This window comes from Egretta garzetta, unplaced genomic scaffold (genome assembly GCF_000687185.1).
Source record: "Egretta garzetta isolate BGI_Z169 unplaced genomic scaffold, ASM68718v1 scaffold330, whole genome shotgun sequence".
NCBI lineage: Eukaryota > Metazoa > Chordata > Aves > Pelecaniformes > Ardeidae > Egretta > Egretta garzetta.
In genome coordinates, this window is record NW_009258275.1 from 666,867 (window position 1) to 694,440 (window position 27,574).

A 27,574-nucleotide genomic window follows, 5' to 3' on the forward strand; every position below is an offset into this window, starting at 1 on the left:
TAAGTAATACATGGTTTTATTTTTTTCTTTAGCTCTGGTTTAAATATCCTGTATCCTGGAGAAGCAGAAATCAATAATTTATTGAAACTGGTCTTAACTGAAGGTGAGAATGTCTTATTGACATGTGAGAGCGTGCTTTTTTCTAATTGAAAACAAAAGGTGAAAATACTTGTACAGCTCTGGAGGGAGAACAGTTCAGAATATTGAGCACTAGTCTGCTTTAAACCCATCTTACTCTAGGAAATTATGGAATACTTCATATTCTGAAGCTGCCTTCCGAATGGCTGCGTGGTCGAGCGTATGCTAGGTGTAGAAAAGGAATATTAGTCTCAATCAGGCAGCTTTTGAAATTGAAAAGGATTAAAGTTCTCTTTTGTCAGTATTAATGATGTTTCTTGTCCAGGTTATATTTTAAGACACCTGGTTAGCAGTTAGTGTCACCCATGGCAATTACACAGTAACCAGAGGTCATTTTAGTCCTTAGTGAAAGAGTAATAATCTACTCACACTCACCATGAAATGGGAGTCAGGACTTAGAAGCAGCTGATGCATGGTAATTTGTTACTTCATAGGAACGTGCTCGTGTGTCAGTCTTTGGAATTTAAACCAGTGGTATGTGTAGAATAAGTTTCAACAATCTGTAATATCAACAGGGAATTGGGTTACACTGTAAATAGAGTAATTTCTGAAAAGTAACATATGTTAAGCAAGATATCTGAAGAAATAAAACCAAGTTAATTCTGTAAAATGCTGTTTTGCAAAAGTTTTCCCATTCCATTTTAGGAGAGAGAAATAGTGGTCTCTCTCAGCTTCGTGACGTTATCCTGACTAATTTAGCTGAACAGCTTCAGAACAACAGATTTGGAAGTGAAGATGATGATCATTATAGGTAAAATGCAACAATATGTTCCCCCTCCCCACATTTATAGTGTATGTTTCTGTTATTTGCTTTTGGTAAAATTGCATACAAATCTTCTGAAGTTGCTTGTTATCTTACTAGCAGTGTGACCTGAAATACTGTCTTCATGTCCATGGTGGGTAGGATTTTGTTAGGACAAGGGAGAGCGAGGTTTGGTGTTTTAGGGGAAACCTTGGAGACTTCTGTATGCAAACTTAGGTTTTGGATTCCCTGCTGCTTACCATGTATATGGTAAATGTGGATGGTAATTTTTAAGTATGATATTATGACGTTGCTCTCCACATCACCGTGTTAGGTGACTTTTCAGCAGTAAAATTGTCAGTCTCAAGTACCTGTTAAAGTTGGGACAAGCCTTTTTATTTTAGGAGTCATTACAAATCATAGATTTATATCAGCGCAGTGCAGGAAATCACTGGTAGTCTGTTGCATTGATCGTTGTTAAACATTTCAGGCTTGGTTTTATTTGTGTCTGAATCTCTGAAGTTCAACAGATACTTGTTTTGGTTTCACGTAATTTGTGATATGGCTTGTAGAGACTTTTGGGATGAGCTATACAAAGTGCTCGATAATTAGACTATTAACATTTTGCATCTTTCCTGCATTTTTTGAAGACTAAATGATGAGCTGTTGCACTACATTCTCAAGATTGTTGTCCGAGAATCTTGTGTCTTAATCACCAAGTGCCAAACTGTATCTAAAGATGATTTTCAAAGGCTGCTTTCAACTGTGCCTGTAAGTAAAATGTATTTTGATAAAAGTGAATTTGCCTTTGGCTTCCTTTTCCCCCTTAAGTCCCTCATCTTTACTGAGTATATAGAGGTGGAAATTTTATAGCTGTGTGTCTTAACAAATACAGGAAAAGAATGTCTTTTGTGCTGTGCAGGAAAAGAAGAATTTCTTACAGGAAAGTAAATGGTACAGTAATGCTAAAACAGGTTTATATATGAATATATTTCCCAATTTCTCGGTAGCTGCTTCAATTTCAAGGAAGTTTGTGTATCTCAAGCTTCAAAGCATTACAACAACTTAAAAATAAAGTCCTTTTACAGTTGTGTATAATGATTCACACAAGCAGAAAGGTTTATCATATACAGCCAAAAATGAGTGAAAGTTGACCTTATTGAATGGTAAAAGTATGCATAGATCAGTTCCCTGATCTGGCTGATGGCAAAGGCAGGTGAGCTTGCACGCAGACGCTGGGGTTGGGGACAGGAAGTCATGGCCTGCAGGAGGACTGGAAAGGGGGAGTAGCATGGACCCATCGCCTTCAGGAACGTGAATTAAATTTAGCTCTGTGGGGGCATTATCTTTTAAGTATTAATTAATGTTACAGTACTGGAGTATTACTATAATGTTACTTACTTGAATGAAATGGTACTGCTTCTTTATATGTTTTGCAAGTTATTTCACAAAATTCAGTGTTTTGCAGCCAGTTTCTTCTCTTAAATATGTATTAACAAGCTGGTGTTAAATCAGCAAAAAAAAGTTCTGTTCAAGGGAAATGATTTTTTGCTTTTGCTTGTCCTCTCCTTCAACTTTTTTCCTTTTATATTTAAAAGTACAAGGATTGCCTGAATCAGGGTTGATTAAAGGGTTTAGATAATGTGAAGTGTACTTATTTATGTTAAAGGCTGCATCTTCGTGTTTGCGGTATCTGATGGCTGTACAGAACCACCTCCTCAGTAACACTATTCTGATTAAACCTGATGAAAATGATGACAGTGACAGCTCCTTGCAGGGAGAGACATTGAAGGTACAGGTAAACACCAAGTTTTATTCTAGTATGGCTCTCTACAGTCAGTGTTCCTGTGGCACCTCTTGTTTCTGCAATGCATTCTACTTCCACTGTTTTGTTGGTTCTTTTCCTCGTGATGTAGTTAAATTACTGTAGACAGTTTTTTTTCCTGTTCTCCAGCTAAAGTCTGCAATTGTTCTGTGTGAAGCTGGGTTCAACCCAAGAACCAGCTTGGGTTCTGTATTGTCAGTGAGAGCAGACACTTCCCTTCCTAAATATATGTATAATGAGGTTTAAAATGTATTTTAATATGTGCTAGTGAGAAAATTCATCTGCCAGGAATCCTTTCTGGACACGTTACCCCCTCCCCCCGTTTCTCTTCTCCAAATCACTCAAGTGGTCTTTGAAAAAATATTTTTCAGATTTAAATAGGAAAGGGTTTTCTCATTTGCCTTACCTGGCTTCTGCTTTTTTGCAGTTTTAACTTATAAAGGTTACATAGAACCACTTATATCTGTTGTCTGAAATAGCATGAATAATGTTTGTGGTGAGGAAACTGTTAGAGGACAAAGTTTGTGGACAGTGGTTGTTTTGTTGGTGTAAAGTTTATTAAACGGGTGTCATTTCATATTACTGCTGGAATAGTCTTGAATGAACTCACAGAAGCCAGGCTTGTCCTAGCATACAGGCTGTCCTGTCATAGTAGTTTTTGTAACAGCAACAATTCTTCTATAATGGTATTGACTACTGAACTTCTGGTATTGTGTGTTAAGCTGGTTTTGTCTGCTGCTCTTTGAGACTTTGTGTGCTTGTAATCTGCTGCACTTGAAAGTTATTTGTTCAGGCTTATTGAGTAAATGCTAAATATTGTAGTACTTTTCTTGTCTCACTGTTCACCCATGTTTTCATTGTTCAGTTTCTCTCTCCACAGTGATCCTCATACCTGCTAGGACATTGTGTCACCAATGCTGTACCTTGGCTGGCTAACAGCTCTCTGCTGTGCTGGACGTGGGGATTCCTTCCCTCTAGAAACTGGATGTGCATCCTGTAAAATATGCACCTAGTTTCTCCCAGCACTTTGGGGCTTAGCATTAATCAAATTTAAGTCTTGGATGAATCTACTGCTGCAGGCCTGCCAGGTCACATTATCATTCTTTTAATTTGGAAATCCATCATTTTGTTCTGTTGTCCATTTTTGTATTCTCTAAGAATTTAAGTATCCTATACCTCTTTTTGTACCTAGGAGCTGAAGACCAGCATTTTGTCTCTTGCTACGCAAATTCTGACAGGATGCGATGAAGTCTTAGAAATGCTGCAACAAGTCACTACAGCACTAATAAACAGTGACATTTCTGATAGAGAGCAAAGGTAGGACGAGTATGTTAACTTGAAAACAGTGATCTGTTGCTTTTTGTGGCTCGTTGTACAAGCACAGTTAGCATTACTTGTTCTTTATGTCACAACTTCATACCTGAGCTTTGAATGTGCGGGAACTGTTTCTTACTATAGCATTTGCTTAGCACTTACCTTTTGAAAAATTTAGAATCCGACTCTCCATGTCAGCACTACTAGCCTGATAATCGGTAGAAACTCTTCAAATTGGTAAGGTTTTAGTCAGTTACACTGGTATTTATGAGCAGAGTAACTGGAAACAAACTGTAGTTAGTCAGCTGGGAATATTCCTATAAGCTAGGGCATTTTTTAGTTTTTAAATTCCTGACTATTACGCTTCTAGTCGCTGGACTAGATATTTTATCTGACAAGTCTTGGATGTTGTTATGATATCCTGCATGTTTCATCAGATAGCATCACCTTGCCCTTCTCCCCTCCACTTAAAAATATACGTTGGGAATGGGATGTAAACAAAAGCTGTGAATCTTTTCTCTAGTTAAACAAACACCTCCCTCTTCCAGCTGTGGTCCTGGTTTTGGTTTCTATGCTTTTCTGGGCCTGCAAGATTAGTTTTGTTTATTGACAATACACAATTCCTTTGAGATGTTTTCAGATGGGTTTCGTGCTCAAATATATTTTTATAGATACAGATTCTTTTGAAGTACTTTGAGCTACGTGTGCTAGCAACCTGATGTACGTACTGAACAAATGTATTCGTGTTTGATGTGGACTTTCATCCCATGCCCATGGGAGCTTATCATTTTCTAAGTAATTATTAAACTCTTGATTTAGTGTCTTCTGGTCTATCATTGTTTAGTAAGACTGGGATGAAATTTGGAGATTTTGTAATGTTTTCAAGATGCTAAGTTTTTGGTGGTTTTTTCTTAAATGTAATGCAAATGCTTTCTGAGTTTTTAACTGCCTAATGAATTGAATTTAAATGGCAGTCTGTTACAAGATTAAACAGATGACTAAAAATAGTAGTGATACTCTATGAAAATAGTTGTTACTATGTAGACCTTGACTCTCCTTACAGATTAAAAGGCCTGGAACAAATTACGAAGGCTACTATGCTTGGTCATCTGCTTCCTGTCCTACTGACATCTCTGATGCATCCAAATTTGCAAACTCTAACTATGGCTGATGCCTTGATGCCTCAGCTGGTGCAGCTGGTTCTTTACACAAGTCAGGTATGGTCTTTGTGTCAGCAGTTGTCTACAAAGGAAAAAATGTGGTATGCGTGTTCTAAAATGCTGTAGATCTTGGTTAACTTTCTGCAGTAAGTGATCCTCAGATCATAGTTTAAGAATTGCTCAAAAGCTACAAAAGCTGATAATGCTGAATATTAAATTTGTCTTGGTACAACAGCTACTAAGTAATGATTTATTGTCAATGACAACATACAGTGTGATTGTTAATATATTTCAGTAACAAGATCTTAAAATGATTTACTGTTTATATGTTTCTAACCTTGTATATTTTGTGCCACAGACTGCACTGCTGCTTAAAACTCAGTCTCCAGTTTTCTCAGAACTGAACAGTTCACCCAGTGGTGCATCAGAACAGAAAGGGAAGCTGTTACCTGATGAGAGGTGATTTTCTTTACATTTGGGTCTTTTTATGCGATAAAATATCTTAGCTGTCCTGTTTGTTTGACCATTGCAGCAACTTCGGTTTTTTTTTTTTTAAAGGCAAAGCTGTAATGGTTTGTAAGGCTGCCATAAAGATACATAAGCCTTTACAAAAGGCTATTAGTTCTAAAATTGTTTTGCATATAGAACTAAATGATTAATATCTTCGGGTTGTTTGCAGAGGGTATGGTTTGTTTTGTTTGTTCCCTCACCTCAAGCATTAGGAATTAATTCTACATGTTCCTCTTGCAATAAAGAAGGCTAAGGAAGACCATCGTGAGAAAATGTAAATTGCTCTGGCAGCGTGAGATACAGTATTGAAACCATTGGAAAGATATTAAATGGTTTCATTTACATAAAGAAATATAACAGTTTTAAGTCCTGCATTTAAATCCTGTATCTCAGCTCAGAGTTATACAGCTCCTGCTTAGAAACAGAAACACAGCTAAATTAAAGAAAAAATGCTTACCATAGCTATTTGCAGTGTTGCAGGATTTGTAGTATTAAACAACTTATGATAATATGTAATATACTGTGTGAAAACTCTGAAGAATTTAGTTTCAATCCTCCTCCAAATTATAAGCTTCAGTGAAATATTAGGCACATTGGTTTATGACAGTATTATCAATTTTGGATGCTGTCCCAGGAGGGAAGCTGGTTTGGGTTTTTTTGGTGGGTTGTGTTTTTGGTTTTTTTGTAATGCTACCAGTTTTGTGGTAGAATCCATATATAGTACATCTACATTTTCATGGTGCTATTTAGATTGTTTACCATAATTTGGGAATCGGAAAGCAGAGGGAGAAGTTCAGATTTTACAGGTTAGAGATTGGCATAGTTATTTCTAATGTACAGAGTTCATGCTATTTAAGTTCTGCGTGTTCCCTGAATACAGTTATGCCTAAAATGAGGAATGGATTCTTTGTGTCTCTATGTATCAGTACTGAGAGGTGGTTTTAAGTACTTTATAGTTTGAAGTCTGAATATATCATAGAATGTTTTAGGTTGGAAGGGACCCCTAGAGGTCATCTAGTCCAACCCCCCTGCAGTGAGCAGGGACACCGCTAACTAGATAACGTTGCTCAGAGCCCTGTCCAACCAGGCCTTGATCCCTGATATAGTAGAAATCTGTGTTGAGTTTTAGGACTAATTTTTCACTCTAATTTCAGAATGTTGGAAGAAAAAGAAGAACCAGGTTTTCTTACGGGTTTGAAGATCCCTGCTCCTTGGGCTGCTGGGAAGACTGTAGAAACAGTTCATCCCGTCAGGGATAACTATAAATTTAAAGAAACTGTACATATTCCAGGAGCCCGCTGTTTATATCTTAGATTTGACAACAGATGTTCTTCACAGTATGATTATGATAAGGTAAGAAAGGGCCAGTTCAGAAATACTTTCTTTTGTATATATATCCATCACCAGCGCTTCCCATTTTCATCTTTTCTACCCCTTGCATTTCATGGTACCTGATTTTCAGTGATAGGGATAACGCAGGAGGATTTTATTGGTAGGAGCTTATTAGTGTACACTGTAATGCCACAGTCTACTTGCTTCAAGGCTGTGAAGTACAGGATGCAGAGAGGTTGTTTCTTGTGTGGCACATGTGTGAATAACTTTACAAAAGAATTCTTGAGTTTCATGTTAAGACTAGACTTAGCCAAATGCTAGAAAATGTACAAAGAGTCGTTGACAGGAAAAGGCAGGACGATGAAGATAAATGGTTCATGTTTAATTACTATTATTCTTGAAGAAACAATCCAAAAAGAGCACTTGCTTAATTCTTGTGGGTTTTTTCAGAACGTAATATCCAGTGATTCTTTCAATGTTTAAAATCTATCAGTTATGAGGATCTTTTGTTAAGAGTTAGGCTCTGTAATTAGGAAGTTTCCTCAAAAGATGTCAGAAGTAGCAGTAGTTATACAAATATAGTGGGCTCCAGCGGTGTAGGGTTTGGGGGCAGGGGTTGCTGTTTGGGGTTTTTTCCCCCCTCAGATATTCATACCAACTCTTCCATTTTTTTAAGTTCATTTCATGATGCCTCAGATTGACTTCCTTCTCATTTTTGCTGTTGTTCAGTTTTCCTTATTTTGGAAATTTTAATCTAGCTGCCTACTTTGTAGATCAGCACAGTTTGTTTAAACTGGGCAGAACTGGAAAGCTTAATTTTTTTTCCTTTTCCCCTGATGATAAATGGCTTGTTTACATGGATTAATATGAACAAGTATTTTCAATTATAAGACAACTAATAGCGCTTATTTACTTTGTATAATCAGAGAGTTAATTGTGCTGCTTACTAATTGTTGCCATATATTCTTCAACATAGAGCAAGTCCTGTGATACTCACTCCCATTAGTTATTTATAAGCATCTTAATATTAATGTCACCATTACTGGTTAAACTCCTCTAGAAAACTTTGAGCCTCATCATGCTCCCACTGAAGTATCTGAAAAAATAACTTCAATGGGAGCAGAATCAATCCATTTATTAGTAGAGAGGTGCTATGTTCCAGTTAGCTCAGCATGAGGACTGGGAGTTAGGATTTCTCCTGACTTCAGCTCCCAGTTCTGCTGCTGACTTGCTGTGTGACCTCGGGGGCAAGTCACTCAAATTTCCTCTCTGCCTCAGTTTCCCCATCTGTAAAATGGGGATAATAATACTTGCCTACTCACCTCACAGGGCTGTTGTGAGGATTTGTTAATGTTGATAAAGCGCTTTGAAAATATAAAGCGCGGTGTAAGTGCTAAGTATTATTATTATTATTAGATTTTCTTGTTTTTCTCTTACAGTCTAACAGTGTATTTTATGTTTTGAAGTTGGTGATCTATGCTGGTCCTAACACAAACAGTAGGAAGGTTGCTGAGTATGGAGGCAATACACTGGGATATGGCAGCCGTAGTGTCTTAGGAACTGGTTGGCCGAAAGACTTAGTAAAGGTACAGTATTATAATCCAACAATCTTTCACATAGAAAAATCCCCTTTGGAAACCATGTCGAGTCCATTTTAACCCTTGTAGCAATGAAGTCCAAGCTTTTAAGTGTACGGTTATCCATGATGAGATCACTTCTTAAGTGGGCTGTTACGTCCTTGGGGAAGAACTTTAAATTCAAATGTATGTTATGTGTGATGCTTCTCTTCGAGCTTATCTTGTTTTGCTGTGTCTTTACTGGAATTCATTTATTGCTGTGTTTCAGTCCTGGAGTCTCTAATGGCACTACTGTTCTCCTAAGTGCATCTTTGTAGGAGAAATTCTTGCACATGCTGAGGCTGTGCATATTTTCTTAAGCTCTGTGGGCATGACTGCGTTTTTTTTTAACAGTAACCCGCAAATACAACAAATAGTAAATGTAGCAACTTTTCAGCCATTTGTGTTGGGTTTTAAAATTACCTTGGATGCTTTTGGTAGTAACGCTAAGACAGAAAAACCCCTCAAACTTCTTGAAACTTCAGTATTTCAAGAATTTTGCCGTATGTTCTCTCAGATTGTATGCAGTATTATTTTTTTTTTCTTATGTGTTTATGCTGCTACATTGTCCCACACTAAACTGGGCTTATATACATAACAAAAAAGAATTTCAAAAAGAAAACCAAGAAGTTATAAACTGGAAAGCAATTTCAGACAAGCACTCCATTGTTCACAATTAATGGAATTTAATTTATTTTTCAGACGTAGATTTTTATACTGCTCTTTTAGCAAACTCTTCTATTACGTGTTGACATTGTTCTTGAAGAGCTTGTCTGTCTTCCTTCAGGAAGCGAACTGTTGATTATTGCATGGCTTCTTGCAGGCAAATTATGAAAGCATTTTGATGAAAATCAGGGCCAAGTAACACAGACTGATAAATTCTACTTTGATTCTACAACTGTGGTGGGTTTTTTGTTTTACTGTAGTTAGCCAGCAGCAAAATTAAAATCAAATTGTCCACTAAAAGATAGCCTTACAAAAAGGGAAGAATCTTAAATCAGAGTATATAATTGGAGATAAAAATAATACTTAGACAACTGTCATTAAAAACATTAATCCATAAAATAAGCCACTTTTATGAAAAGCCTGTTTGTTTGCCTCAATGCTTAAATGTATCTTTCTTTTTTTTTTTTTTTTTTTTTTTCCCCCCCCTCCTCCCCATCAAAATTTTAAGGTGGAAGGAGATACAGTCACCTTCTCCTTTGAAATGCGGAGTGGTCGTGAGCACAACACTCCAGACAAAGCTATGTGGGGCTTTGCTTGCACTGTTCGAGCACAGGTACTCAAACGTGACAGATTCCATGGGATAGGTTCAGCTTCAATTTATCTTCTGTCTGTTACGCGCTTCTGATCAAGTAGAAATGTACTTCAAAGTTTGAAGCTAAGATTTGAAATTTAAAACAGTAATAGCTTACTTATTTTGGCAATAAGACAAATCATCTTTTTACAACGTAAAGGACCGAAGTTTTAGATGTTTGGCTTCCTTAGCTAGAGATACCCTGTCTGTAGCATGCTTAGGGTTTTAGGAAGATGGTTACTGCCAAATATGTGTTACCTATCTCCTGTCGTGGGCACTGGACTTGGATGAAGTCACTTTAATATCTCTTGCTGCTTGTAGATCAGGATTTCTCTGGAGAGATGGGTAATGACCTGGAAATCAGAGATTTAGTGGGGGAATAATGATTCCGGCCTTTAAAGAAGAGAGGGGAGGGATGCTGGGATCAAACAGAAGGAAACTTGAATCCCACTACCAGGAAGCTAGGACTAGGCCTGTGAGATGACACATCTGCAGGCCAAAGAATGTCTGAACCAAAAATAACTTTACCTTTCCTTTTCTTTCTTGGTTCAGGAAAATAATGTTTAAATCCTTTGTTTCTGGTCTTGAGTTGTTCTTATATATTACTTTTAATTGTTAAGCATTTTTTCAGAATACCTCTGTGTATGAGACATATAATTGCTAGATAAATATCTTTTCTATAAAAGATTATACATGAAAATATAAAATCCCCTATCTTGAAATGTATTGGGGAAGGACTTCATGGTTGATTGATGAGTGTAACTTAATCACTATTCCTACTACAGGAGTCTTCCGAGGATGTGTCAGGAGGCTTGCCATTCTTAGTTGACCTGGCACTTGGCCTTTCTGTGTTAGCTTGTTCTATGCTGCGAATATTATACAACGGACCAGAAATTACCAAAGATGAAGAAACCTGTCAAGAGCTCTTAAGATCTAAACTATTACAAAGGTAAAAAAAAAAAAAAAATAAGTTTTGATCTGAGTTCCCATGTGGGTTTTTTCTGAGGGAAGGTGACTTCTGTAGTTGTGCTCAAGTCTTGTGTTTTAAGGTGATGTTTTGACAATTTTTCCTGCGGAATTTGTTCAGCAGTTCTGTGTTGCCTAAAACTAAGGGAGCGGAGGTTTTTTCTAGAGTAAGTAGAGGAGGATTGGGCTACGCTTGGTACAAGCCATGCTTCATATGTTACTGTGTAGTCTGTCTTTGTAATAATGTGTTGCTGACGAATGTGCCTTTCTGAATGAGGGGGGAGAGTTAGTGGGGAAAACCCCAAAACCTTTTAATCTATTTTTATTTATTTTTCCAGGTGCCAGTGGCAGGTGGAAGCTAATGGTGTAATATCTCCAGCCCTTACACCAAGTCCTTCTCCATTGCCTCTTACTATAGATGAAGATAGAGAATTTACATATCCTTCTGATGTTCTAGTGCCTCCCGTTGGACACTATTTTGATCTGCCTAGGATTAGGCTGCCTCCAGGAATCATGATAAAACTCAGGGAAATTTCTGGACGCGCTCGGCCTCAATTTAGGCCTAGTATAAAGTAAGTAGTCATGTTTTTGTTCTATTTTTCTGACTTGACTTTGATTTTTTTGAAATGTTTGGTGCCAAAGTGAGTGAGCTAAAAGAGCAATGGTAAGGATGCGGCATGCCTGTCATGTGTGATGGTACCTGTTTAATATTCTGTAAATACTTGTTTGTGAATGCAGCATTTAGTGAATTTGTAAATATGAATCGTCAAAGTTGGTCCATTATTCTTGCTTAATCAGTTTGGCTTTACCTATGACCCTAGGGAAGTGATTCAGCCAGAAGTAATGGAGGAGATGGTAGTTTCATGTGTGATTAAACATTTGAATTTGGTTGATGCACTCCAGTCCCTGATAAATTTCCAGTATCAGGAAGAACATGCCGAAGAATATGATTTACTTTGTAAAATTATGGGAGAGACCTTTAAGAAGCTAAATGCCATGGAGAGACAATTGCAGGTAAAAATAAAACTACACAAAAAACCAGAAGGCTTTTTATGAGACCTAAGGTGTATTAACAGCATTTTAGAAACATAGAAATGCAAAATATACTCAGATTTCTTCTTTTAAGATCTCATTTACTTCTTATGATGAACAACTGCGGTAAGTGTTATTTTTTGTCTCTATTAGAGTGTGGCTGAGCTGGAGCAGAAATGGCAGAATGAGGTAGATGACGCCATGCATGGGAAGCTGGAGAACAATGTCCCATTCTTTTATGATTATCACTTCAATGAGGTAAGCCTTGTGGCTGCTGTGTGTGCTCGTGCTTCATGCTGCTCTCTCAACACATGTTCATCCTTTTCCTTCGCTTTGTTTAGAGCAAGATGAAAGAACTAGAACTTCTGTGTTCAATGAAAGAAGTTTCTTTTGATGGAAGTGATCTTGAGAATGTGGTCCTGGCATTAAGGTTAGTAGCTGGCTGTGAAGTGTACCATTTAGGCAAGGTACCTAAAAGGTAGGCAGCTTTTAAGCAGCTGTGGAATTTCAGTGAGTTCCAAAAGTAGGTATGCAGGGTTTGAGTTGCACACATACGTAAACGCTTACCGAAGCAGCCACTTGAGTTTCATTGTACCCTGTGACGCTAAATAATGTGAAACAGAAGCTGGCACTGAACGTTTCGAAAATGTTTTATGTCTAATTCCATTAAAGGCTGCTAGACCTATAGAAAGAAAACAATCTTTGGGAGCAGAAACATTGAGGTGGACTTCTAATCAGGGGTGTGAAGGCTTTAAAACTTAATTTTCCTGTCTGTCTAGAAACAGCTTGATTAAATTCTTAGAAAAATATGTGCTAAATACATTAATATTAGTACCTACAGCTACTAGTAATTACTAACAAATCATTTGGTCATTTATTTATTTTTTCTACTTTCTACTTTATTGGCATAGAATAGTTTGATATATGTCTCCTTTAAAATAACCTCTCACAGTAACACTTTATTTCAGACGGCATCAAAACATAACTGAGGTTTTGCTTCTTTTTATTTTTCTTTCATAATCTTAGGGAGAAGTTTTTTCAGGAGGTGAATTCACTGATACAGAAGACCTCTCATCCCCTAGCAAAAACCAAAACATTAGTTAAGAGCTTGATGAACAGAGCAGAGCTGTTGTTACATGTCACTATTGCAGCACAGTCTGGTATCACAAGAAGTATATCCGGTACCCCTGCAGAGACTCCAGGTAGGTACCTCATTACTAGCATTGTACTTTTTTTTTTTTTTTTTCTTCTTCTTCTTAAAGGTAGAATTAATTCCTTTTCTCTTATTTTCCCTCTTTTCACTTAAACCTTTTTTTTTTTTACTTTTGCAAATTAAATAAATTTTTTTACAGTATATGAAGTTGAGTATTTGTTTTCTGATTGCCATAATGATGGTAAATTAAGGTCTTGAGTAGTAATATGTGGAATTTAAACTTTAGTCTCCTGAATTATTGGGGAAAAAATGCTTAACCTAATCAAAACAAAACTAACTTGAAACAATACCCGAAAACCTCAGAACTGAGTTGCAAGTTCTTGCTTAGACTGTGTTTTCCCCGTCCTATGTTATAGCTTTCACTGGAACGTCCACAGTGATTTTTAAAAACAGTTTGTAAATACCCTCCTGCACCAGGAGTGACATTCTTTCCTATTGTGTAATATTGCAGCCTGTAAATCAGCATCTGAAACAAAAGTGATATCTCATGCAGTCCGCCAGCCTGTCTTCCTTCGCAGCATGTCAGCACCATCTGACTTGGAAATGATTGGCAATGAAGATATCGAATTTGCTAGATCAAGTCAAAGGTATCCAAGGGTTTATTCCACTAAGCTGCTTTATAATAATGTGGCCTGTGTTGTTAAAATCATCATAAATTCTGCAAGCATAGCACTTTTTTTTTTTTCATTGGATCAATTTACTGCTGGCAGGTGTAATTATCCTATATCCTCACAGGCGACGCCACGTTACCAGCCATAGAAGTAGCTCTTTCACTCTTCTCCAGTCACTGACTATTGAGGATAGCAGAGATAAACCCACGTACAGTGTCTTACTGGGGCAGCTGTTTGCTTTCATTGGAACAAATCCTGACCAAGCGGTATGTCATTTTAAATGTGCTAAATCATTCCATTTTCAAAACCAAACTTTCACAAAGAAGGGAGGTGTCTTGCTTGTGTCTCATGAACAAAACCAACCAAACAAAATCTCCTAGGTATCCAGCAGCAGTTTTCTGCTAGCTGCTCAGACAAGGTGGCGGCGTGGGAACACAAGGAAGCAAGCCCTAGTGCATATGAGAGAGTTGCTGACGGCAGCTGTTCGGGTTGGTGGTGTGACGCATCTTGTAGGCCCAGTGACCATGGTACTTCAGGGAGGCCCAAGGTTTGTTTATTTCTCTGAAAATCATTAAATGTTTTGGTCTCTGTAGAAGATAGTAAATCGCTTTGCGCAAATAAAACCCAGGAGAAGTCACTAGCAGCGAGGGCTTAAGTTTGCAGAACAAAGCTTGCAACAACCTCTTCCGTTGGCCCATGTGGGGTAAAAAGGCAGAAACTTCTAAGAAATGCTTTATTTGGCGGTAGATGAAATTTCCTTTCATGCTGGGATGACATGTCCGCAGATACGTATGCAGGGCATCTTACTCTCCTGGCTTAATTCTAAAATTAATTCTAAATTAAGTACGTATTAGTGGTATAGATTTAGCCAATACTAGTACTGTCACCTAAATTTGATAAATATTTTCTAAGTATTTTTAGTCAAATTTCAATCATGTCTGAGGTAAAACTACCATACGATCTCGTTTACATATATTTCACACTAAAACATTAAGTGACTTGCAGTTCTGCTTCTACATCTTCCTTGAGTGATTGTTAACATGTGCTGATTATTTTTTTTAAAGCTATATTTGGAAGTTTGTTTATTTCATTTAACCTAGAAAACCTACCATTTCAAATATCTTAACTACCAACAGAATTGAAGAGCTCACGTGTGGCGGGATGGTGGAACAAGTCCAAGAAGCTTTTGGAGAGACTATGACGTCTGTGGTCTCGCTGTGTGCTCGCTACCCCATTGCTTGTGCAAATAGCATTGGCCTCCTATGCACTATACCTTACACAAGGTACGAAAGGATTTTGCTTGGAAAGGGAAGGAGGGCATCCACAGTTGTGCTTATTAGGTTTTGCCTTAAGGAGAAGCGTTATATAGTATAAATACACTCCCTTTCCTCATAATGAGGAGAATCTGAGAACATCCTGTTAAATTGTCTCAGAATACAGAATTTCATCTAAGGAGGAGAAGGGAGAGACGGAACCGTCATTCCGCAAAGTGAAGTAATTAATGGCTGAGTTAGCAGCAAGTTCTGGATTTTCATTGTCTGTTGTTAGTGACTGAAATGTTACTTAAGTTAAATCTGAATTTCTCTTCTCGTACAGGAGCGAAGAGAAGTGTTTGGTACGCAGTGGCCTGGTACAACTTATGGACCGGCTTTGCAGTTTAAGCAGCCAGACAGAATCCAGTTCGAATGAAAAACAGACTAAGAAACAGAAGGTGGCCACCATGGCTTGGGCTGCCTTCCAGGTGCTAGCCAATCGGTGTGTGGAATGGGAGAAAGAAGAAGGTAGGAACACTGCCAACTGTATTTTTACTGTGTGCTTTAGAAATGCAGAAGTGCCTGAGAAGTGGTGTAAATTTATTTAAAATAGGGCATTCACTCACGCTGGCTTCAGTACTGTTTGAGTTCTTCAGAACACACAAGTGGATACAAAAATAAGTTTGGTTTTTTGGTGTGGTGGTTTTTTTTGGGTTTGTTTTTTTTTTTTTTTTTTAATTCTAGCTTTTCCTCCTCATGGGAGCGTTTATGTTGCAGGTAATTTCAAGTCTGCCATTTGGTTCTGCCTAGACACAACCATAGAACCAGGAGACTCTTGAGTGATCACTTACGCATTTCTCCTGTGTTAGGACTCACCCATAACATATATAACTTATAGACATGTGGCTATTGGCTAATGGAACACAGATGTTGTATCAGGCTTTATTTTTGATTAAAGATGTTTTATATAGAGATGTTTTGCTAAAGCAAAGCTATTTTTTACTATTTCCGTTTATGGGCAAGGAATTTGTAGGTGTGTACATTCATTGTTGTTAATGACAATGGTTTATTCTTGCATTACTTTTGAAGGTGGTTCAACAGAAGCCGTTCACTCTGGTCTGGCTCGTCAGGTCTCCAGCCTTCTTACCAACCACCTCGCACGAGCTACGGAGTGCTGTGGTAATCAAGCTGCAGGAAATGATGCACTTCAAGATGTTCTCAGTCTTCTTAATGACCTGTCAAGGTACTAGGCCTTTGTCTCTGGAGTATTTTTGTCTATGTATGAAAGCAGGTGGGGGTTCTTTGGGGGGTTTGGAGTTGGTTTGGGGGTTTTTTTGACAGTAGTGTAGGTAAGATAACGTTCAAAACCATTCCAAAACTTGATGGTAAACTGACACTCAGTGTTCCATCAGTGCTATCAGGTTATATGGGAATTGTTGCAGATAAGGTTTTGTCAGACGCTGAAAGTTTTGGGTTGGTTTTTTTTTTTTTTAAATTACATCTTGAAAATACATGAATTTATTATTTACAAGAGCATCATCAAACCATCAGATTTTTTTTCCCAAACAGCAGTTAGCTTTTTTGGTTTTTTTCCCCCTTTCAGGAGTCACATAGGTAAAGCAATCCTGAGCCAGCCAGCCTGTGTGTCCAAGCTTCTGTCACTTCTCTTGGATCAGCGTCCTTCTCCAAAGTTGGTCCTTATAATCCTCCAGTTGTGTCGTGCTGCACTGCCTCTCATGAGTGTTGAGGACTGTGGAAATGTGGAATTGCCTCCCTGGAGTTACTCTGTACCCTCCCTGAACAGTGAACAGGATGATCCCAGTGACCCAGCCTCCAAGATTGCCTCTCTGCTGTTGGCAAAGCTGGCAGATTACGTAGTACCAGGTACCAGCATCTTTTTGGTGTCATGCTAATTTGAGAATTTGACAAGCAAGTCACATTGGTGAAAGGAGCATGTATTGACAGAAAGCTCAAGTAGGAAAAGGTGTATGATGTGTTAGTGTCGAAAGACAGGACATTTCTGTGACTTTCCATCTGCCTCTTAATTTAACCATCCTCAGGCTAAGGTGTGCGTCACAGTGATGTTTTACACACATCTTGGGTATGTTAGCATTAGTTTCAAGAATAAGTTTGGTTTTTTGGTGTGGTGGGTTTTTTTGTTTTTGTTTTTTTTTTTAATTCTAGCTTTTCCTCCTCATGGGAGCGTTTATGTTGCAGGTAATTTCAAGTCTGCCATTTGGTTCTGCCTAGACACAACCATAGAACCAGGAGACTCTTGAGTGATCACTTACGCATTTCTCCTGTGTTAGGACTCACCCATAACATATATAACTTATAGACATGTGGCTATTGGCTAATGGAACACAGATGTTGTATCAGGCTTTATTTTTGACCTCATGGGAGCGTTTATGTTGCAGGTAATTTCAAGTCTGCCATTTGGTTCTGCCTAGACACAACCATAGAACCAGGAGACTCTTGAGTGATCACTTACGCATTTCTCCTGTGTTAGGACTCACCCATAACATATATAACTTATAGACATGTGGCTATTGGCTAATGGAACACAGATGTTGTATCAGGCTTTATTTTTGATTAAAGATGTTTTATATAGAGATGTTTTGCTAAAGCAAAGCTATTTTTTACTATTTCCGTTTATGGGCAAGGAATTTGTAGGTGTGTACATTCATTGTTGTTAATGACAATCGTTTATTCTTGCATTACTTTTGAAGGTGGTTCAACAGAAGCCGTTCACTCTGGTCTGGCTCGTCAGGTCTCCAGCCTTCTTACCAACCACCTCGCACGAGCTACGGAGTGCTGTGGTAATCAAGCTGCAGGAAATGATGCACTTCAAGATGTTCTCAGTCTTCTTAATGACCTGTCAAGGTACTAGGCCTTTGTCTCTGGAGTATTTTTGTCTATGTATGAAAGCAGGTGGGGGTTCTTTGGGGGGTTTGGAGTTGGTTTGGGGGTTTTTTTGACAGTAGTGTAGGTAAGATAACGTTCAAAACCATTCCAAAACTTGATGGTAAACTGACACTCAGTGTTCCATCAGTGCTATCAGGTTATATGGGAATTGTTGCAGATAAGGTTTTGTCAGACGCTGAAAGTTTTGGGTTGGTTTTTTTTTTTTTTAAATTACATCTTGAAAATACATGAATTTATTATTTACAAGAGCATCATCAAACCATCAGATTTTTTTTCCCAAACAGCAGTTAGCTTTTTTGGTTTTTTTCCCCCTTTCAGGAGTCACATAGGTAAAGCAATCCTGAGCCAGCCAGCCTGTGTGTCCAAGCTTCTGTCACTTCTCTTGGATCAGCGTCCTTCTCCAAAGTTGGTCCTTATAATCCTCCAGTTGTGTCGTGCTGCACTGCCTCTCATGAGTGTTGAGGACTGTGGAAATGTGGAATTGCCTCCCTGGAGTTACTCTGTACCCTCCCTGAACAGTGAACAGGATGATCCCAGTGACCCAGCCTCCAAGATTGCCTCTCTGCTGTTGGCAAAGCTGGCAGATTACGTAGTACCAGGTACCGGCATCTTTTTGGTGTCATGCTAATTTGAGAATTTGACAAGCAAGTCACATTGGTGAAAGGAGCATGTATTGACAGAAAGCTCAAGTAGGAAAAGGTGTATGATGTGTTAGTGTCGAAAGACAGGACATTTCTGTGACTTTCCATCTGCCTCTTAATTTAACCATCCTCAGGCTAAGGTGTGCGTCACAGTGATGTTTTACACACATCTTGGGTATGTTAGCATTAGTTTCAAGGGCAAGGAAGTTAGTTGACAGAGCTCATGGTTGTGTGTTTTCCTTTGTTTTGGTTTTCTCCTCTCTACTTCAAGGATGCCAGACGGTTCTGTCTCCAACTGCCTCTGAGCCAGATACTACTTTAGCAAAAGCCAGCCCTAAAAATTCCATAAAAGGAGATAAAGATCCTGGAGAAGAAAGTGAGGCAGTGGATGGTAAACTTTCTATTTTTATTCATAAACGGGAAGACCAGTCATCCCATGAAGTGCTTCAGCCATTACTAAGGTAATATTAACTCACTGGATTGGAATTAGCAACCAATTTCTCAAATTCCATTTCTTTTTTTTTTTTTTTTTTTTTTTAAGCGCTATAGCTGTAGAAAAATGCATCCTAGAGATAATAGTAAATGGGAAAGCAAAACGTCTTCCCAATTTGTTGTATTTACTGGCCAAATAAAATAATGTAAAAGCGGTTTACAGGGCTGATGCTTAGCAGGCTGTTACCTGGATAAAAACACATACGGCTGTACTGAATTTGTGCTGAGGCAGCAGCAGAAAGAATCTAAATCCCAGTGCTTCCCAGACTCATCTTTTCTGTAGAAGACTATTCAGCAATGATGAGAGCAGCAAAGATGAACAAAGCGGAGCATACAGATGTATAAAAAGGAGGAGGGGGACGTGAAGCGTGACGTTTTGGTTTTGCCTTGCTTACAAGGCATGTAAGCCACGAGTAAAGGAACATAAAAACATCTTAATCTGTCTGAAAACAATCACATGAAAAATTAGCTGCTTAAGCGATGCTCCATCAGAACAGTTGAACATATCTTGTTATAGTATTACAGACTGTGTAGGACTAACAAAGGGAACTATCAAAGCAAAGTGGCTTTAAAAGCGTTGCTTTTAATAATGCATACACTGGATAATAATTTGCTATTACAGCTTCTTTAGTATTCTTAGTACCCACCTGGATTTTGAGCTCTCTGAATGTCAAACAGCCAACGTGATCACCTCTTGCATTTTGTACTGTTCGTCTCATCTTCCCCCACTCCAAGCTGGTTTTTGAACCTGTGCCCTAAAAATGATATGAAAAGTTACGGCTGCTGAGTGCTCTTAGGTGAAAGGTTAACTCTGAGCCCTCGGGCAGTTGTGTTCAGTAAAAGCCAATTTCATGATGTTTCTTTTTGAGGGGGAAGGGTTAAGTTGTTATGCAAATAACATAATATAATATGCAAATAGCATAATATTAAATTCCTTTTGTAAATTACAATGCAATTGGTATGTCCTTGACTATCAAGCATTTCTATTACTGTTGAGCAATTCAGTTGCAAGGGTTGCTTTCCAATAATTTAAAAGCACACGTTATCCATTAAATTGGACTGTGTATTTGAGCTATTTTTTCCACCAATGAAAGCTAACTGTGTTCTGTTTTCACTTTAATAGTAGCTCAGAAGGTCGTCCATTCCGACTAGGAACTGGAGCCAACATGGAGAAAGTGGTGAAAATGGATCGAGACATGACAAAAGTAAGAAAAGGAATAACTAAAGAACTACTCAACGTTGTAAAAAATCTGGCCAGTCAGAATTCTTGTTTGTTACTGATGTTAAATCCCCTTTGATAAATGTTGTTTAATTTACAGAACTGTTCAGAAACATAACTTTATATGTAATGTCAGCATTATATAGTTATTGATGTAAATACAGGGGCAAATGATGAAAAAGAATTTCAGCTAATGCTTCCTCCAACTGTTGTAGGTCACGTTCAAGCCCCTTTCATGTTATCTTTCCTGAAGTGTTAAAATTCGTACTATCAACGTGCATTAAAACCATGTATTTAAATTAAATTTTCATTTATATTTTCAGACGTGTTCTTGAGTATTTGCACCAGAAATTGCTTTTTGATCAGAGAAGAGAAACTATGCTGTTAAGCTAAGAATGGAATATTAATGAACTCTGATCTCTTTGTAGAGGAGAAAAAGCAACAGAAAGAATTTGTCTTATGACTGTGACTAATACATACACAGGAGGATGTTTTGATGTGTTCTTAGTACTTTTACATACGCAGAGGGGGGAGAGTTAAATGCATCACATAGTGTGGCCAAATAGAGCTAATAGTAGTATTTGTTTTACATGGCAATTTCATTTTCAGAGTGGCTGCTGTGAAGTTATCACGGAAGAAGCTGCCGCAGCTCTTCGAAAGGCAACTAAATGGGCACAGTCTGGTCTAATAGTTAGTGTTGGGCCACCCATAGAAACCGTCAATCCAGAAACTACCAGTGGGTTGTCCACTGGGGACAAAAAGAAGACCGCACAAACGTCTATTTGCAGAGAGAGGAATTCTGAGCTTGCCAGGTAGGTCACTTTGATTCAGAGCCTAGATTCTGCTTTTCTGTACACTGGTGTTTGTAGCGCTTTAGAAAAAAATCTGGGTATTCATAAAATTCCCCTTTTTGTGCTGTGTATCGTTGTTGACAACTGAAGCTTCTTTTCCTTCTCTTGTTTTGAAATCAATGGGCAAATTGCTTTCTTCTGTATAGGACGGATCCTGTGAGGCCATTTATTAGTGGTCATGTTGCAAACAGCATGGCAGCAGAGGTGATTGCTTTGCTGCATAGCTTGCTGATGGCACCAGAATCGAATGCAGCTCAGATATGGACAACAACTGCTGAAAAAGTAAGCAAACAGAAGATTAAGTATCAAATTCTACACCAAGCATGTATTGAGTAGTTAAGAGAACTTAATTATTTAGGAATTTCCTAAGCTAATCCTTTCTGATTTACTAGTACTAACACTTTAGACTGGGATGTGTAACTGCATAGAAGCAGCCCTTTCTAGTAGAAGGTATCTAGCTGACATCTTAAGGTGGAATAAATAATCAAAAATTGCCCTGCATTAGAGCATGTGGTGTCATTCTGTAATTCACCTGTCATTCTTTTCAGTAATTAATAATGCTGTTTGTTTAGGGAGTTATCTTGCCTTTGCTGGTAGTTATTCTACCTTTGCTCTTCGGTCCTCTTTGCTGTGACCCCTGAGGGTCTAAAGCGTTGGCTGGAAGGTATAGCACATTGCTTTTATGTTCCTCTGAATCCCATAGCACCTAATCTGTTGCTCAGGCTAAATCCTTGAGCGAAGACTTTTGCCAAGATTATATATGTAACTCTGTGATTCTAAAAGTTACTGGGGAATGGAGCCGGCTTTGATGATGTTCGCACTTCAGAGAACTTAGAATATTCTATGTTATATAATTCTCTTCAAGAACAAAAACAATTCTTCTGAGACTGTGTGTGGGCTGGAGGCTTGGGGCGTTGGTTTTTGTTTGAATTGTGCTTTGAAGTCATTCTCTGGTATTTTTGCTTCTGTCTTCAGGTTCTGTCTCGGGCTCTGATGTACATTCCACAACTTGGGAAATATGCAGAGAGTATTTTGGAGAATGGGAGTAGCAGTGGAAGGAAACTTGCTAAACTTCAAAGAATTGCTCGGCAGGCAGTAGCTGCCCTTTGTGCTCTGGGTGGCTTTAAGGAGACAATTAAAATAGGTTCTGAAGTTCAGGTAATTCAGCGCCGTTCACATTTTATATCTTAAATGAGAATTGGTGCTTTTGATGATGTTTTGCCTGCATCGGCATACTTGGGAAGCAGTGTGCAGACTGCCTGTGACTGCGAAGCAGTTGCAGTAACGCTTGGGGAGACTGCTATTGTCTGGTGTTCCTGTTTCCTAAAATACCCAGCTCTAATTGTGTGTTGAGTTGGTGCGTGGTGGTAAACAATCCGTGTTTCTTGTTTGTAAAGCCTTAAATCTTACACAGACCTTCTTTGGTTGTAGGTTTTAGGTAAAGGAATAGCAGGAAGCATTGGAGTTGTGGCATCTATTAATGAACAAGAAGGTATAGCAACGGTCAAATTCCCACCTACCAGTATAGACAGTAGAAAGACCTCACAAGCATCAGACACATTAACTATTCCGTTATCTAGGCTCTGTGTTCCAAGATCCGAGGTACGGTAGTTTTAAGAATCCAATATTAAGTATAATATCAATTATTTATTTTCTTGTCACAGCTTACTGGCAATTAATCTACAGCATGTAAAAAGTCTGTTTCGTCTTTGGTTAAATATTATTAGTAAAGTTTGCCTCATTATTTTAAACATATCTTGTAACAATATCTATATTTAAGTTCTCATTCAAGTAACATGGTTATTCATCTTTTGGTGCTTAAAGATGTTCCATTGCATACTGTGGTGGGGTTTTTTTGGTTTTGTTTCTGTTTTTTCTGGTTTTGACTGGTGTTTGGTGCTGGTTTTGTGATAGTACAAAATGAGAATTAACTCCAGGTAATAAAACGCCCTCGTTTCTTAGAAACTAACTACTTGAATTTAACTTTTTACCGTGCCCCCCCACCATCAGGCATTGCCTCTTCATAAACTGTCCATTACTGAGAAGGTAGTACAGGCAGTCCAGTCCATGTTGCTTCCTCAGGAGGGAAGTCTATCTATTCACACCTCACTTCCTGCAACAGGAGATGGCTCAACTCCAGTAATGGCAGTGGTCCGGCTTCTTGCTGAAATAAGAACCAGGTGAGTTGTCGTTTTTTTGTGCAGCACCCCAGTCTGTTTTGATACCCTACGCAAATGTTGAAGAAAATTGCATGGATTCTTATTTCCTTCCGCTGTGGGTCCTGACATAACGACAGCAGGGAAAGATGCAAAGATTCTTGTTTGCTTCCTTAAGTACGCTTAATGTTTGGATGTTGTTAAAATGAGCACCAAAAATAAAGTGCCCCCTGTAACCCTGACAAATGCATTGAGCAAATGCTTCATATAAGTAAATGTTATGAAGCAGGGGAAAGCTGTCATTGTGGAAGTTCCAACAGATAGCTAAGCAACCAGACAAAGAAATAGATCGGTCGGCATGCTGTCTCTTAAAATAGTCTCGACTTCAATACGTGTAAAGACAACTTTGAATTCAGCGTACACTTTTGTAATGCTTTAAACTTATTATTTTTCCATTAAGAGCATGCCTGGTGATGGCTCAGCTGTTAGAAGACAGCTCATTCTGTGAAGAATTCATTCAACAGTGTCCAGCTGCTGTAGAAGTTCTTAATTTGGTAGCGCAGGAGTGCAGCCCTGGTAGGTATTCAGCGCGTTCTTGCAGCTTCATTGTTGTATTCAGTTCAGGGACATAAGAGCTTTTAAAATCATTTTGGTGTTTTGTCCTCCAGCTACTTAGAGTTTGATAGCGTGCACAGTACAGCCTGTCTTGTCATTGCTGCAGAGCTGTTAACCTACAAGTAGCTAATAATCAGACCAAATCATTTTAAACGCGAGGCATAAAGTTTAGGCCAGAACATGATTATCCTACACATCACAGAAGATGCAGTTCCTGGGACTTCTCTCCACTTTCTTCTGAACCCTCTCACTTTTCTTGCTTCCAGTGTAACCTACTCTGTATTCCTTGACGTTATCATTTATATGTTTTCTTTTTATAACCTTTTTGCTGTTTTTTTACAATGCTTTCTTACATTCCTTATCTTTGAGCTCTTGATTTCATTCCCTCCTGTTCAAGGATAAGCAGTGGGCCCAGCAGAAGTCTTAGTTCAAGGGCAAGTTTTACGAACATGTCAGAGCCTTTCATTGGAGGAAAAGTGTCTGAAGCGAAGGATGTTGGGATAGGAGCAAGTGGATTTCAGTATGATCTCTAGTGTAAAAAGGAGCGTACTGATTTTCTGACAGCAGGCATAAATTCTTTTGACTTCCTGCTTTTGCTGGGTCATAAACTTCCTCACTAAAATGAACTTTATATTTTAATATATATATGCACACCTATGTATACTTAACATAACAATGTCTTTTCTAACCAAATATAAATTAAACATGAGGAAAACAATTGCTTGTCTACATTAGATTTTTGTTGTTAATTTTGTTGATTAGATAAGTGAGACTATTTGATCAGATCTCTTAAAATCATGCAAGTGTCATATTTGTTTCTGTTTACTGGTGTTAAGATTGTATTGTTGGACTCAAGGAACTAGATCTGCTTGGAACCTCACGACTTGGTTTGGTTTGATGTTACAGGGGAGAGGCTCCTTGTTGTAGAAATGCAGTGTGAGAGATTACGAATGTTGTATCGTGACTGTGCTCGACCTCCCCCTCCTCCTCTCCAAGCAGACCGAAGACAGGTGAGCGCAGAAACAGGGCTGAGTCTTCTGCCCCTTGCAAATGAGCCCAGCCACTGACTGCAGAGGGGTCTGCCTGTGGTGTAGGAGCCAAACTGGTTGGATTCTTATTTAAACGTTTCATTTAATGTGAATTTCTGCAATGGGATGTATTTGTTGTGACTGCAGTTGTGGTAGTTGCATGTGTTGTATTAAATGTGTGCTTCATGAAATGACGTGTCATTGGATTTCACTAGATGACTTCAACTGCAATTAGTAGAATAAAATGCTCTCTTCCTTTTTGTAGCCCAAAGAAATCACTTGGAGCCCATCAAGAGTGTTTCCCCCCGTGCGAGCATGCATGTTTTCATCGCATCTCACAGCTGTGACCTTTTTGGCTGATCCTAGTGCAGGTGGGGGACTACCTCGGGGCACATTTATCTATGCCACTTCACCAGTTCCAGTACAGGTAAGAACTCACAACTGTGCAACAGTTTGTATTGTTTAATATTCAATAGTGCGTGAAAAGAAAAAGAAAAACGTTTTCTATTTTACTTATGCTTTGTAAATAATTTTTTCAAAATAATAATAATAATTTTTATTTCTAGGCACCATCATTCTACTGGGAAATTGAAGTCGTTTCCTATGGAGATACAGATGATGACACTGGACCAATAGTTTCGTTTGGATTTGCTACAGAAGCTGAAAAACGGGATGGTGCATGGACAAACCCAGTGGGCACCTGTCTTTTTCACAAGTACGTTGGAGATGTACATTAAAAATCATGGTCCTGCTCAGCACATTTGTAAGCTTCTTAGGGAGGAGTATTGTGAGCACATTGTAGTAGGCAATGCGTACATTTTAGTTGAAATCTAGAATATCTCCGCATCAAAATAAGGAGTTGACTTGCCTTTTGTTGGTATTACAGCTACCTAGACTTCAGTTGTAATCCTTATTTGTTTCAGTGCTCCTTTTAATTTTCTTCTTGTGTTACTTCTCAGCAATGGGCGAGCAGTGCATTACAATGGCTCCAGCTTGCTGCAGTGGAAGAGTGTTAGATTGGATGTGACTCTTTCTCCTGGTATGTAAGAGTACAGCTAACCTGCTTATCTGGTAAATCAGAAAAATCCTCTAAATGTGAGGGAAACAGTGGGTGAGAAAACAGATCCAATCCATGTTCTTCTTTTGGTGATTATATTTTTCTACAGGTGACGTAGCAGGAATTGGCTGGGAAAGAACAGAGGGAACTCCACCCCCTCCAGGGCAGCCAGCTAAAGGCAGAGTTTATTTTACATATTGTGGGCAGCGACTGGGGCCGTATCTAGAAGATGTCTCTGGTGGAATGTGGCCAGTTGTCCACATTCAGAAAAAGGCAAGTTTTTAACAGAAATACGTGCTAGTAGCCCTTCTATTAGTATTCCTTCCCAGCAGTGACCTTGCTTCAAAGCGTACTAACTAAGTGTGCTGTGTCTTGAAGCTAGAAAAAAAGCCAAGTTCAAAGTTTGTGTTTAGAAGCTTAATACTTTCCCTGCTGCATCCACTTCTATAGCTAGCGATGCTGGGAGAACCATATGGCATGGAGATGTGATCAGCTTATGCCTTTGGCTGAGTTTTTTAAGAAGAGCAAAGAGAAGGACCAAAGCAATCCATAACTCATCTTAATGCCTTTATGTGCATCTTCTTTCAGAACACGAAAGTCCGTGCTAACTTTGGGTCTCGCCAGTTTGCCTATGCAGAAGGACAGGCTCACAGGAACGCTGCTGATCTGTGTATTGACCTAGCTGAAGAAATAAGTGCCAACTTCGAAGCGTTGCCTTTTGCCATGGCTTCTGATAGTGATAATGATGCTGGCACCAGCATAGCTTCTGATCCTGGGACCCATGGACCTCCTTGTAGAATTGCTGCTGTTGCTACGGCTCAACAACGTAAAGTGATGATTAAACTTTTTTTTTTAAAATCCCTTTCGGGAGAAATTACAACCAATTAAATAGGATTTAAGCACATCCTGGCTACAGTCTTTAGGTACTGCCTACTGAGGTAAAGCAGTACAACAAGCATTGTCAAATACATGCTTATTTGATTTTAGACGAGGCAATTAAATAAAATCTTTCTTTGGTCTTCCTTTATATGGATACTCATTATTCTCAATTAATGCAACTACAGTGAGAAATTGCATTATTAGGGCTTTGAATACAGTAAGTCGTAGTCGATTGAATCAGCCAATTGGTTATGCTCTGTCAAAATGCATTACGATTTCCCAGACTGATTGGAGACCATGAAATGCCAATGTATCTCAAGAACTTCATGGGATATTTTTGCATGCCTTTAGTGCATCTCAATATTTCCATATGCGTCTTGCAGAATATGACAGCGACACATCTTGCCACTATAAAATGGAACTAAGCTACGAGAACTTTATCACATCGGGCCCCGATCCTCATCCCCCTCCTATTGCAGATGATGAAAGTGATGATGACGATGATGATGATATTCCCCGGGTGAGGAACATGGCAAGCTCTGCCTGCTATAACTTGTAGTCTAAATAACAGATCTCTTCATTCAGATTTTTAAGTTTTTCCCTACTTCCTTACAGAAAATATCAGTGCTGTTAACTTTTCTTTCTTCTTGGTGTTCTAAATAACTTTTGTCTTTGTAGGAGGATCACTATGCCCTGTTGGTT

General features: G+C 38.6%; 1 protein-coding gene across 1 annotated transcript in view; it reads left to right on the forward strand.

Moving 5' to 3' along the window:
* HECTD4 (HECT domain E3 ubiquitin protein ligase 4) overlaps positions 1-27,574 on the forward strand; it is an 89,993-nt gene that overhangs the window by 38,494 nt on the left and 23,925 nt on the right. The window contains exons 14-52 of the mRNA XM_035891665.1: positions 33-103; positions 784-889; positions 1,531-1,651; positions 2,550-2,678; positions 3,898-4,022; positions 5,083-5,236; positions 5,538-5,638; positions 6,844-7,042; positions 8,488-8,607; positions 9,812-9,916; positions 10,720-10,883; positions 11,239-11,472; positions 11,722-11,914; positions 12,086-12,190; positions 12,274-12,362; positions 12,959-13,134; positions 13,597-13,732; positions 13,881-14,022; positions 14,137-14,303; positions 14,893-15,039; positions 15,353-15,537; positions 16,099-16,252; positions 16,613-16,893; positions 18,847-19,036; positions 20,191-20,272; positions 20,896-21,098; positions 21,284-21,419; positions 22,113-22,295; positions 22,569-22,739; positions 23,148-23,317; positions 23,754-23,869; positions 24,815-24,918; positions 25,202-25,363; positions 25,503-25,651; positions 25,896-25,975; positions 26,103-26,266; positions 26,582-26,819; positions 27,256-27,392; positions 27,551-27,574. The exon at positions 27,551-27,574 is cut by the window's right edge and continues 94 nt beyond it. Coding sequence (XP_035747558.1) covers positions 33-103; positions 784-889; positions 1,531-1,651; positions 2,550-2,678; positions 3,898-4,022; positions 5,083-5,236; positions 5,538-5,638; positions 6,844-7,042; positions 8,488-8,607; positions 9,812-9,916; positions 10,720-10,883; positions 11,239-11,472; positions 11,722-11,914; positions 12,086-12,190; positions 12,274-12,362; positions 12,959-13,134; positions 13,597-13,732; positions 13,881-14,022; positions 14,137-14,303; positions 14,893-15,039; positions 15,353-15,537; positions 16,099-16,252; positions 16,613-16,893; positions 18,847-19,036; positions 20,191-20,272; positions 20,896-21,098; positions 21,284-21,419; positions 22,113-22,295; positions 22,569-22,739; positions 23,148-23,317; positions 23,754-23,869; positions 24,815-24,918; positions 25,202-25,363; positions 25,503-25,651; positions 25,896-25,975; positions 26,103-26,266; positions 26,582-26,819; positions 27,256-27,392; positions 27,551-27,574 — 5,713 coding nt within the window. The remainder of the gene's footprint in view (positions 1-32; positions 104-783; positions 890-1,530; positions 1,652-2,549; positions 2,679-3,897; positions 4,023-5,082; positions 5,237-5,537; positions 5,639-6,843; positions 7,043-8,487; positions 8,608-9,811; positions 9,917-10,719; positions 10,884-11,238; positions 11,473-11,721; positions 11,915-12,085; positions 12,191-12,273; positions 12,363-12,958; positions 13,135-13,596; positions 13,733-13,880; positions 14,023-14,136; positions 14,304-14,892; positions 15,040-15,352; positions 15,538-16,098; positions 16,253-16,612; positions 16,894-18,846; positions 19,037-20,190; positions 20,273-20,895; positions 21,099-21,283; positions 21,420-22,112; positions 22,296-22,568; positions 22,740-23,147; positions 23,318-23,753; positions 23,870-24,814; positions 24,919-25,201; positions 25,364-25,502; positions 25,652-25,895; positions 25,976-26,102; positions 26,267-26,581; positions 26,820-27,255; positions 27,393-27,550) is intronic.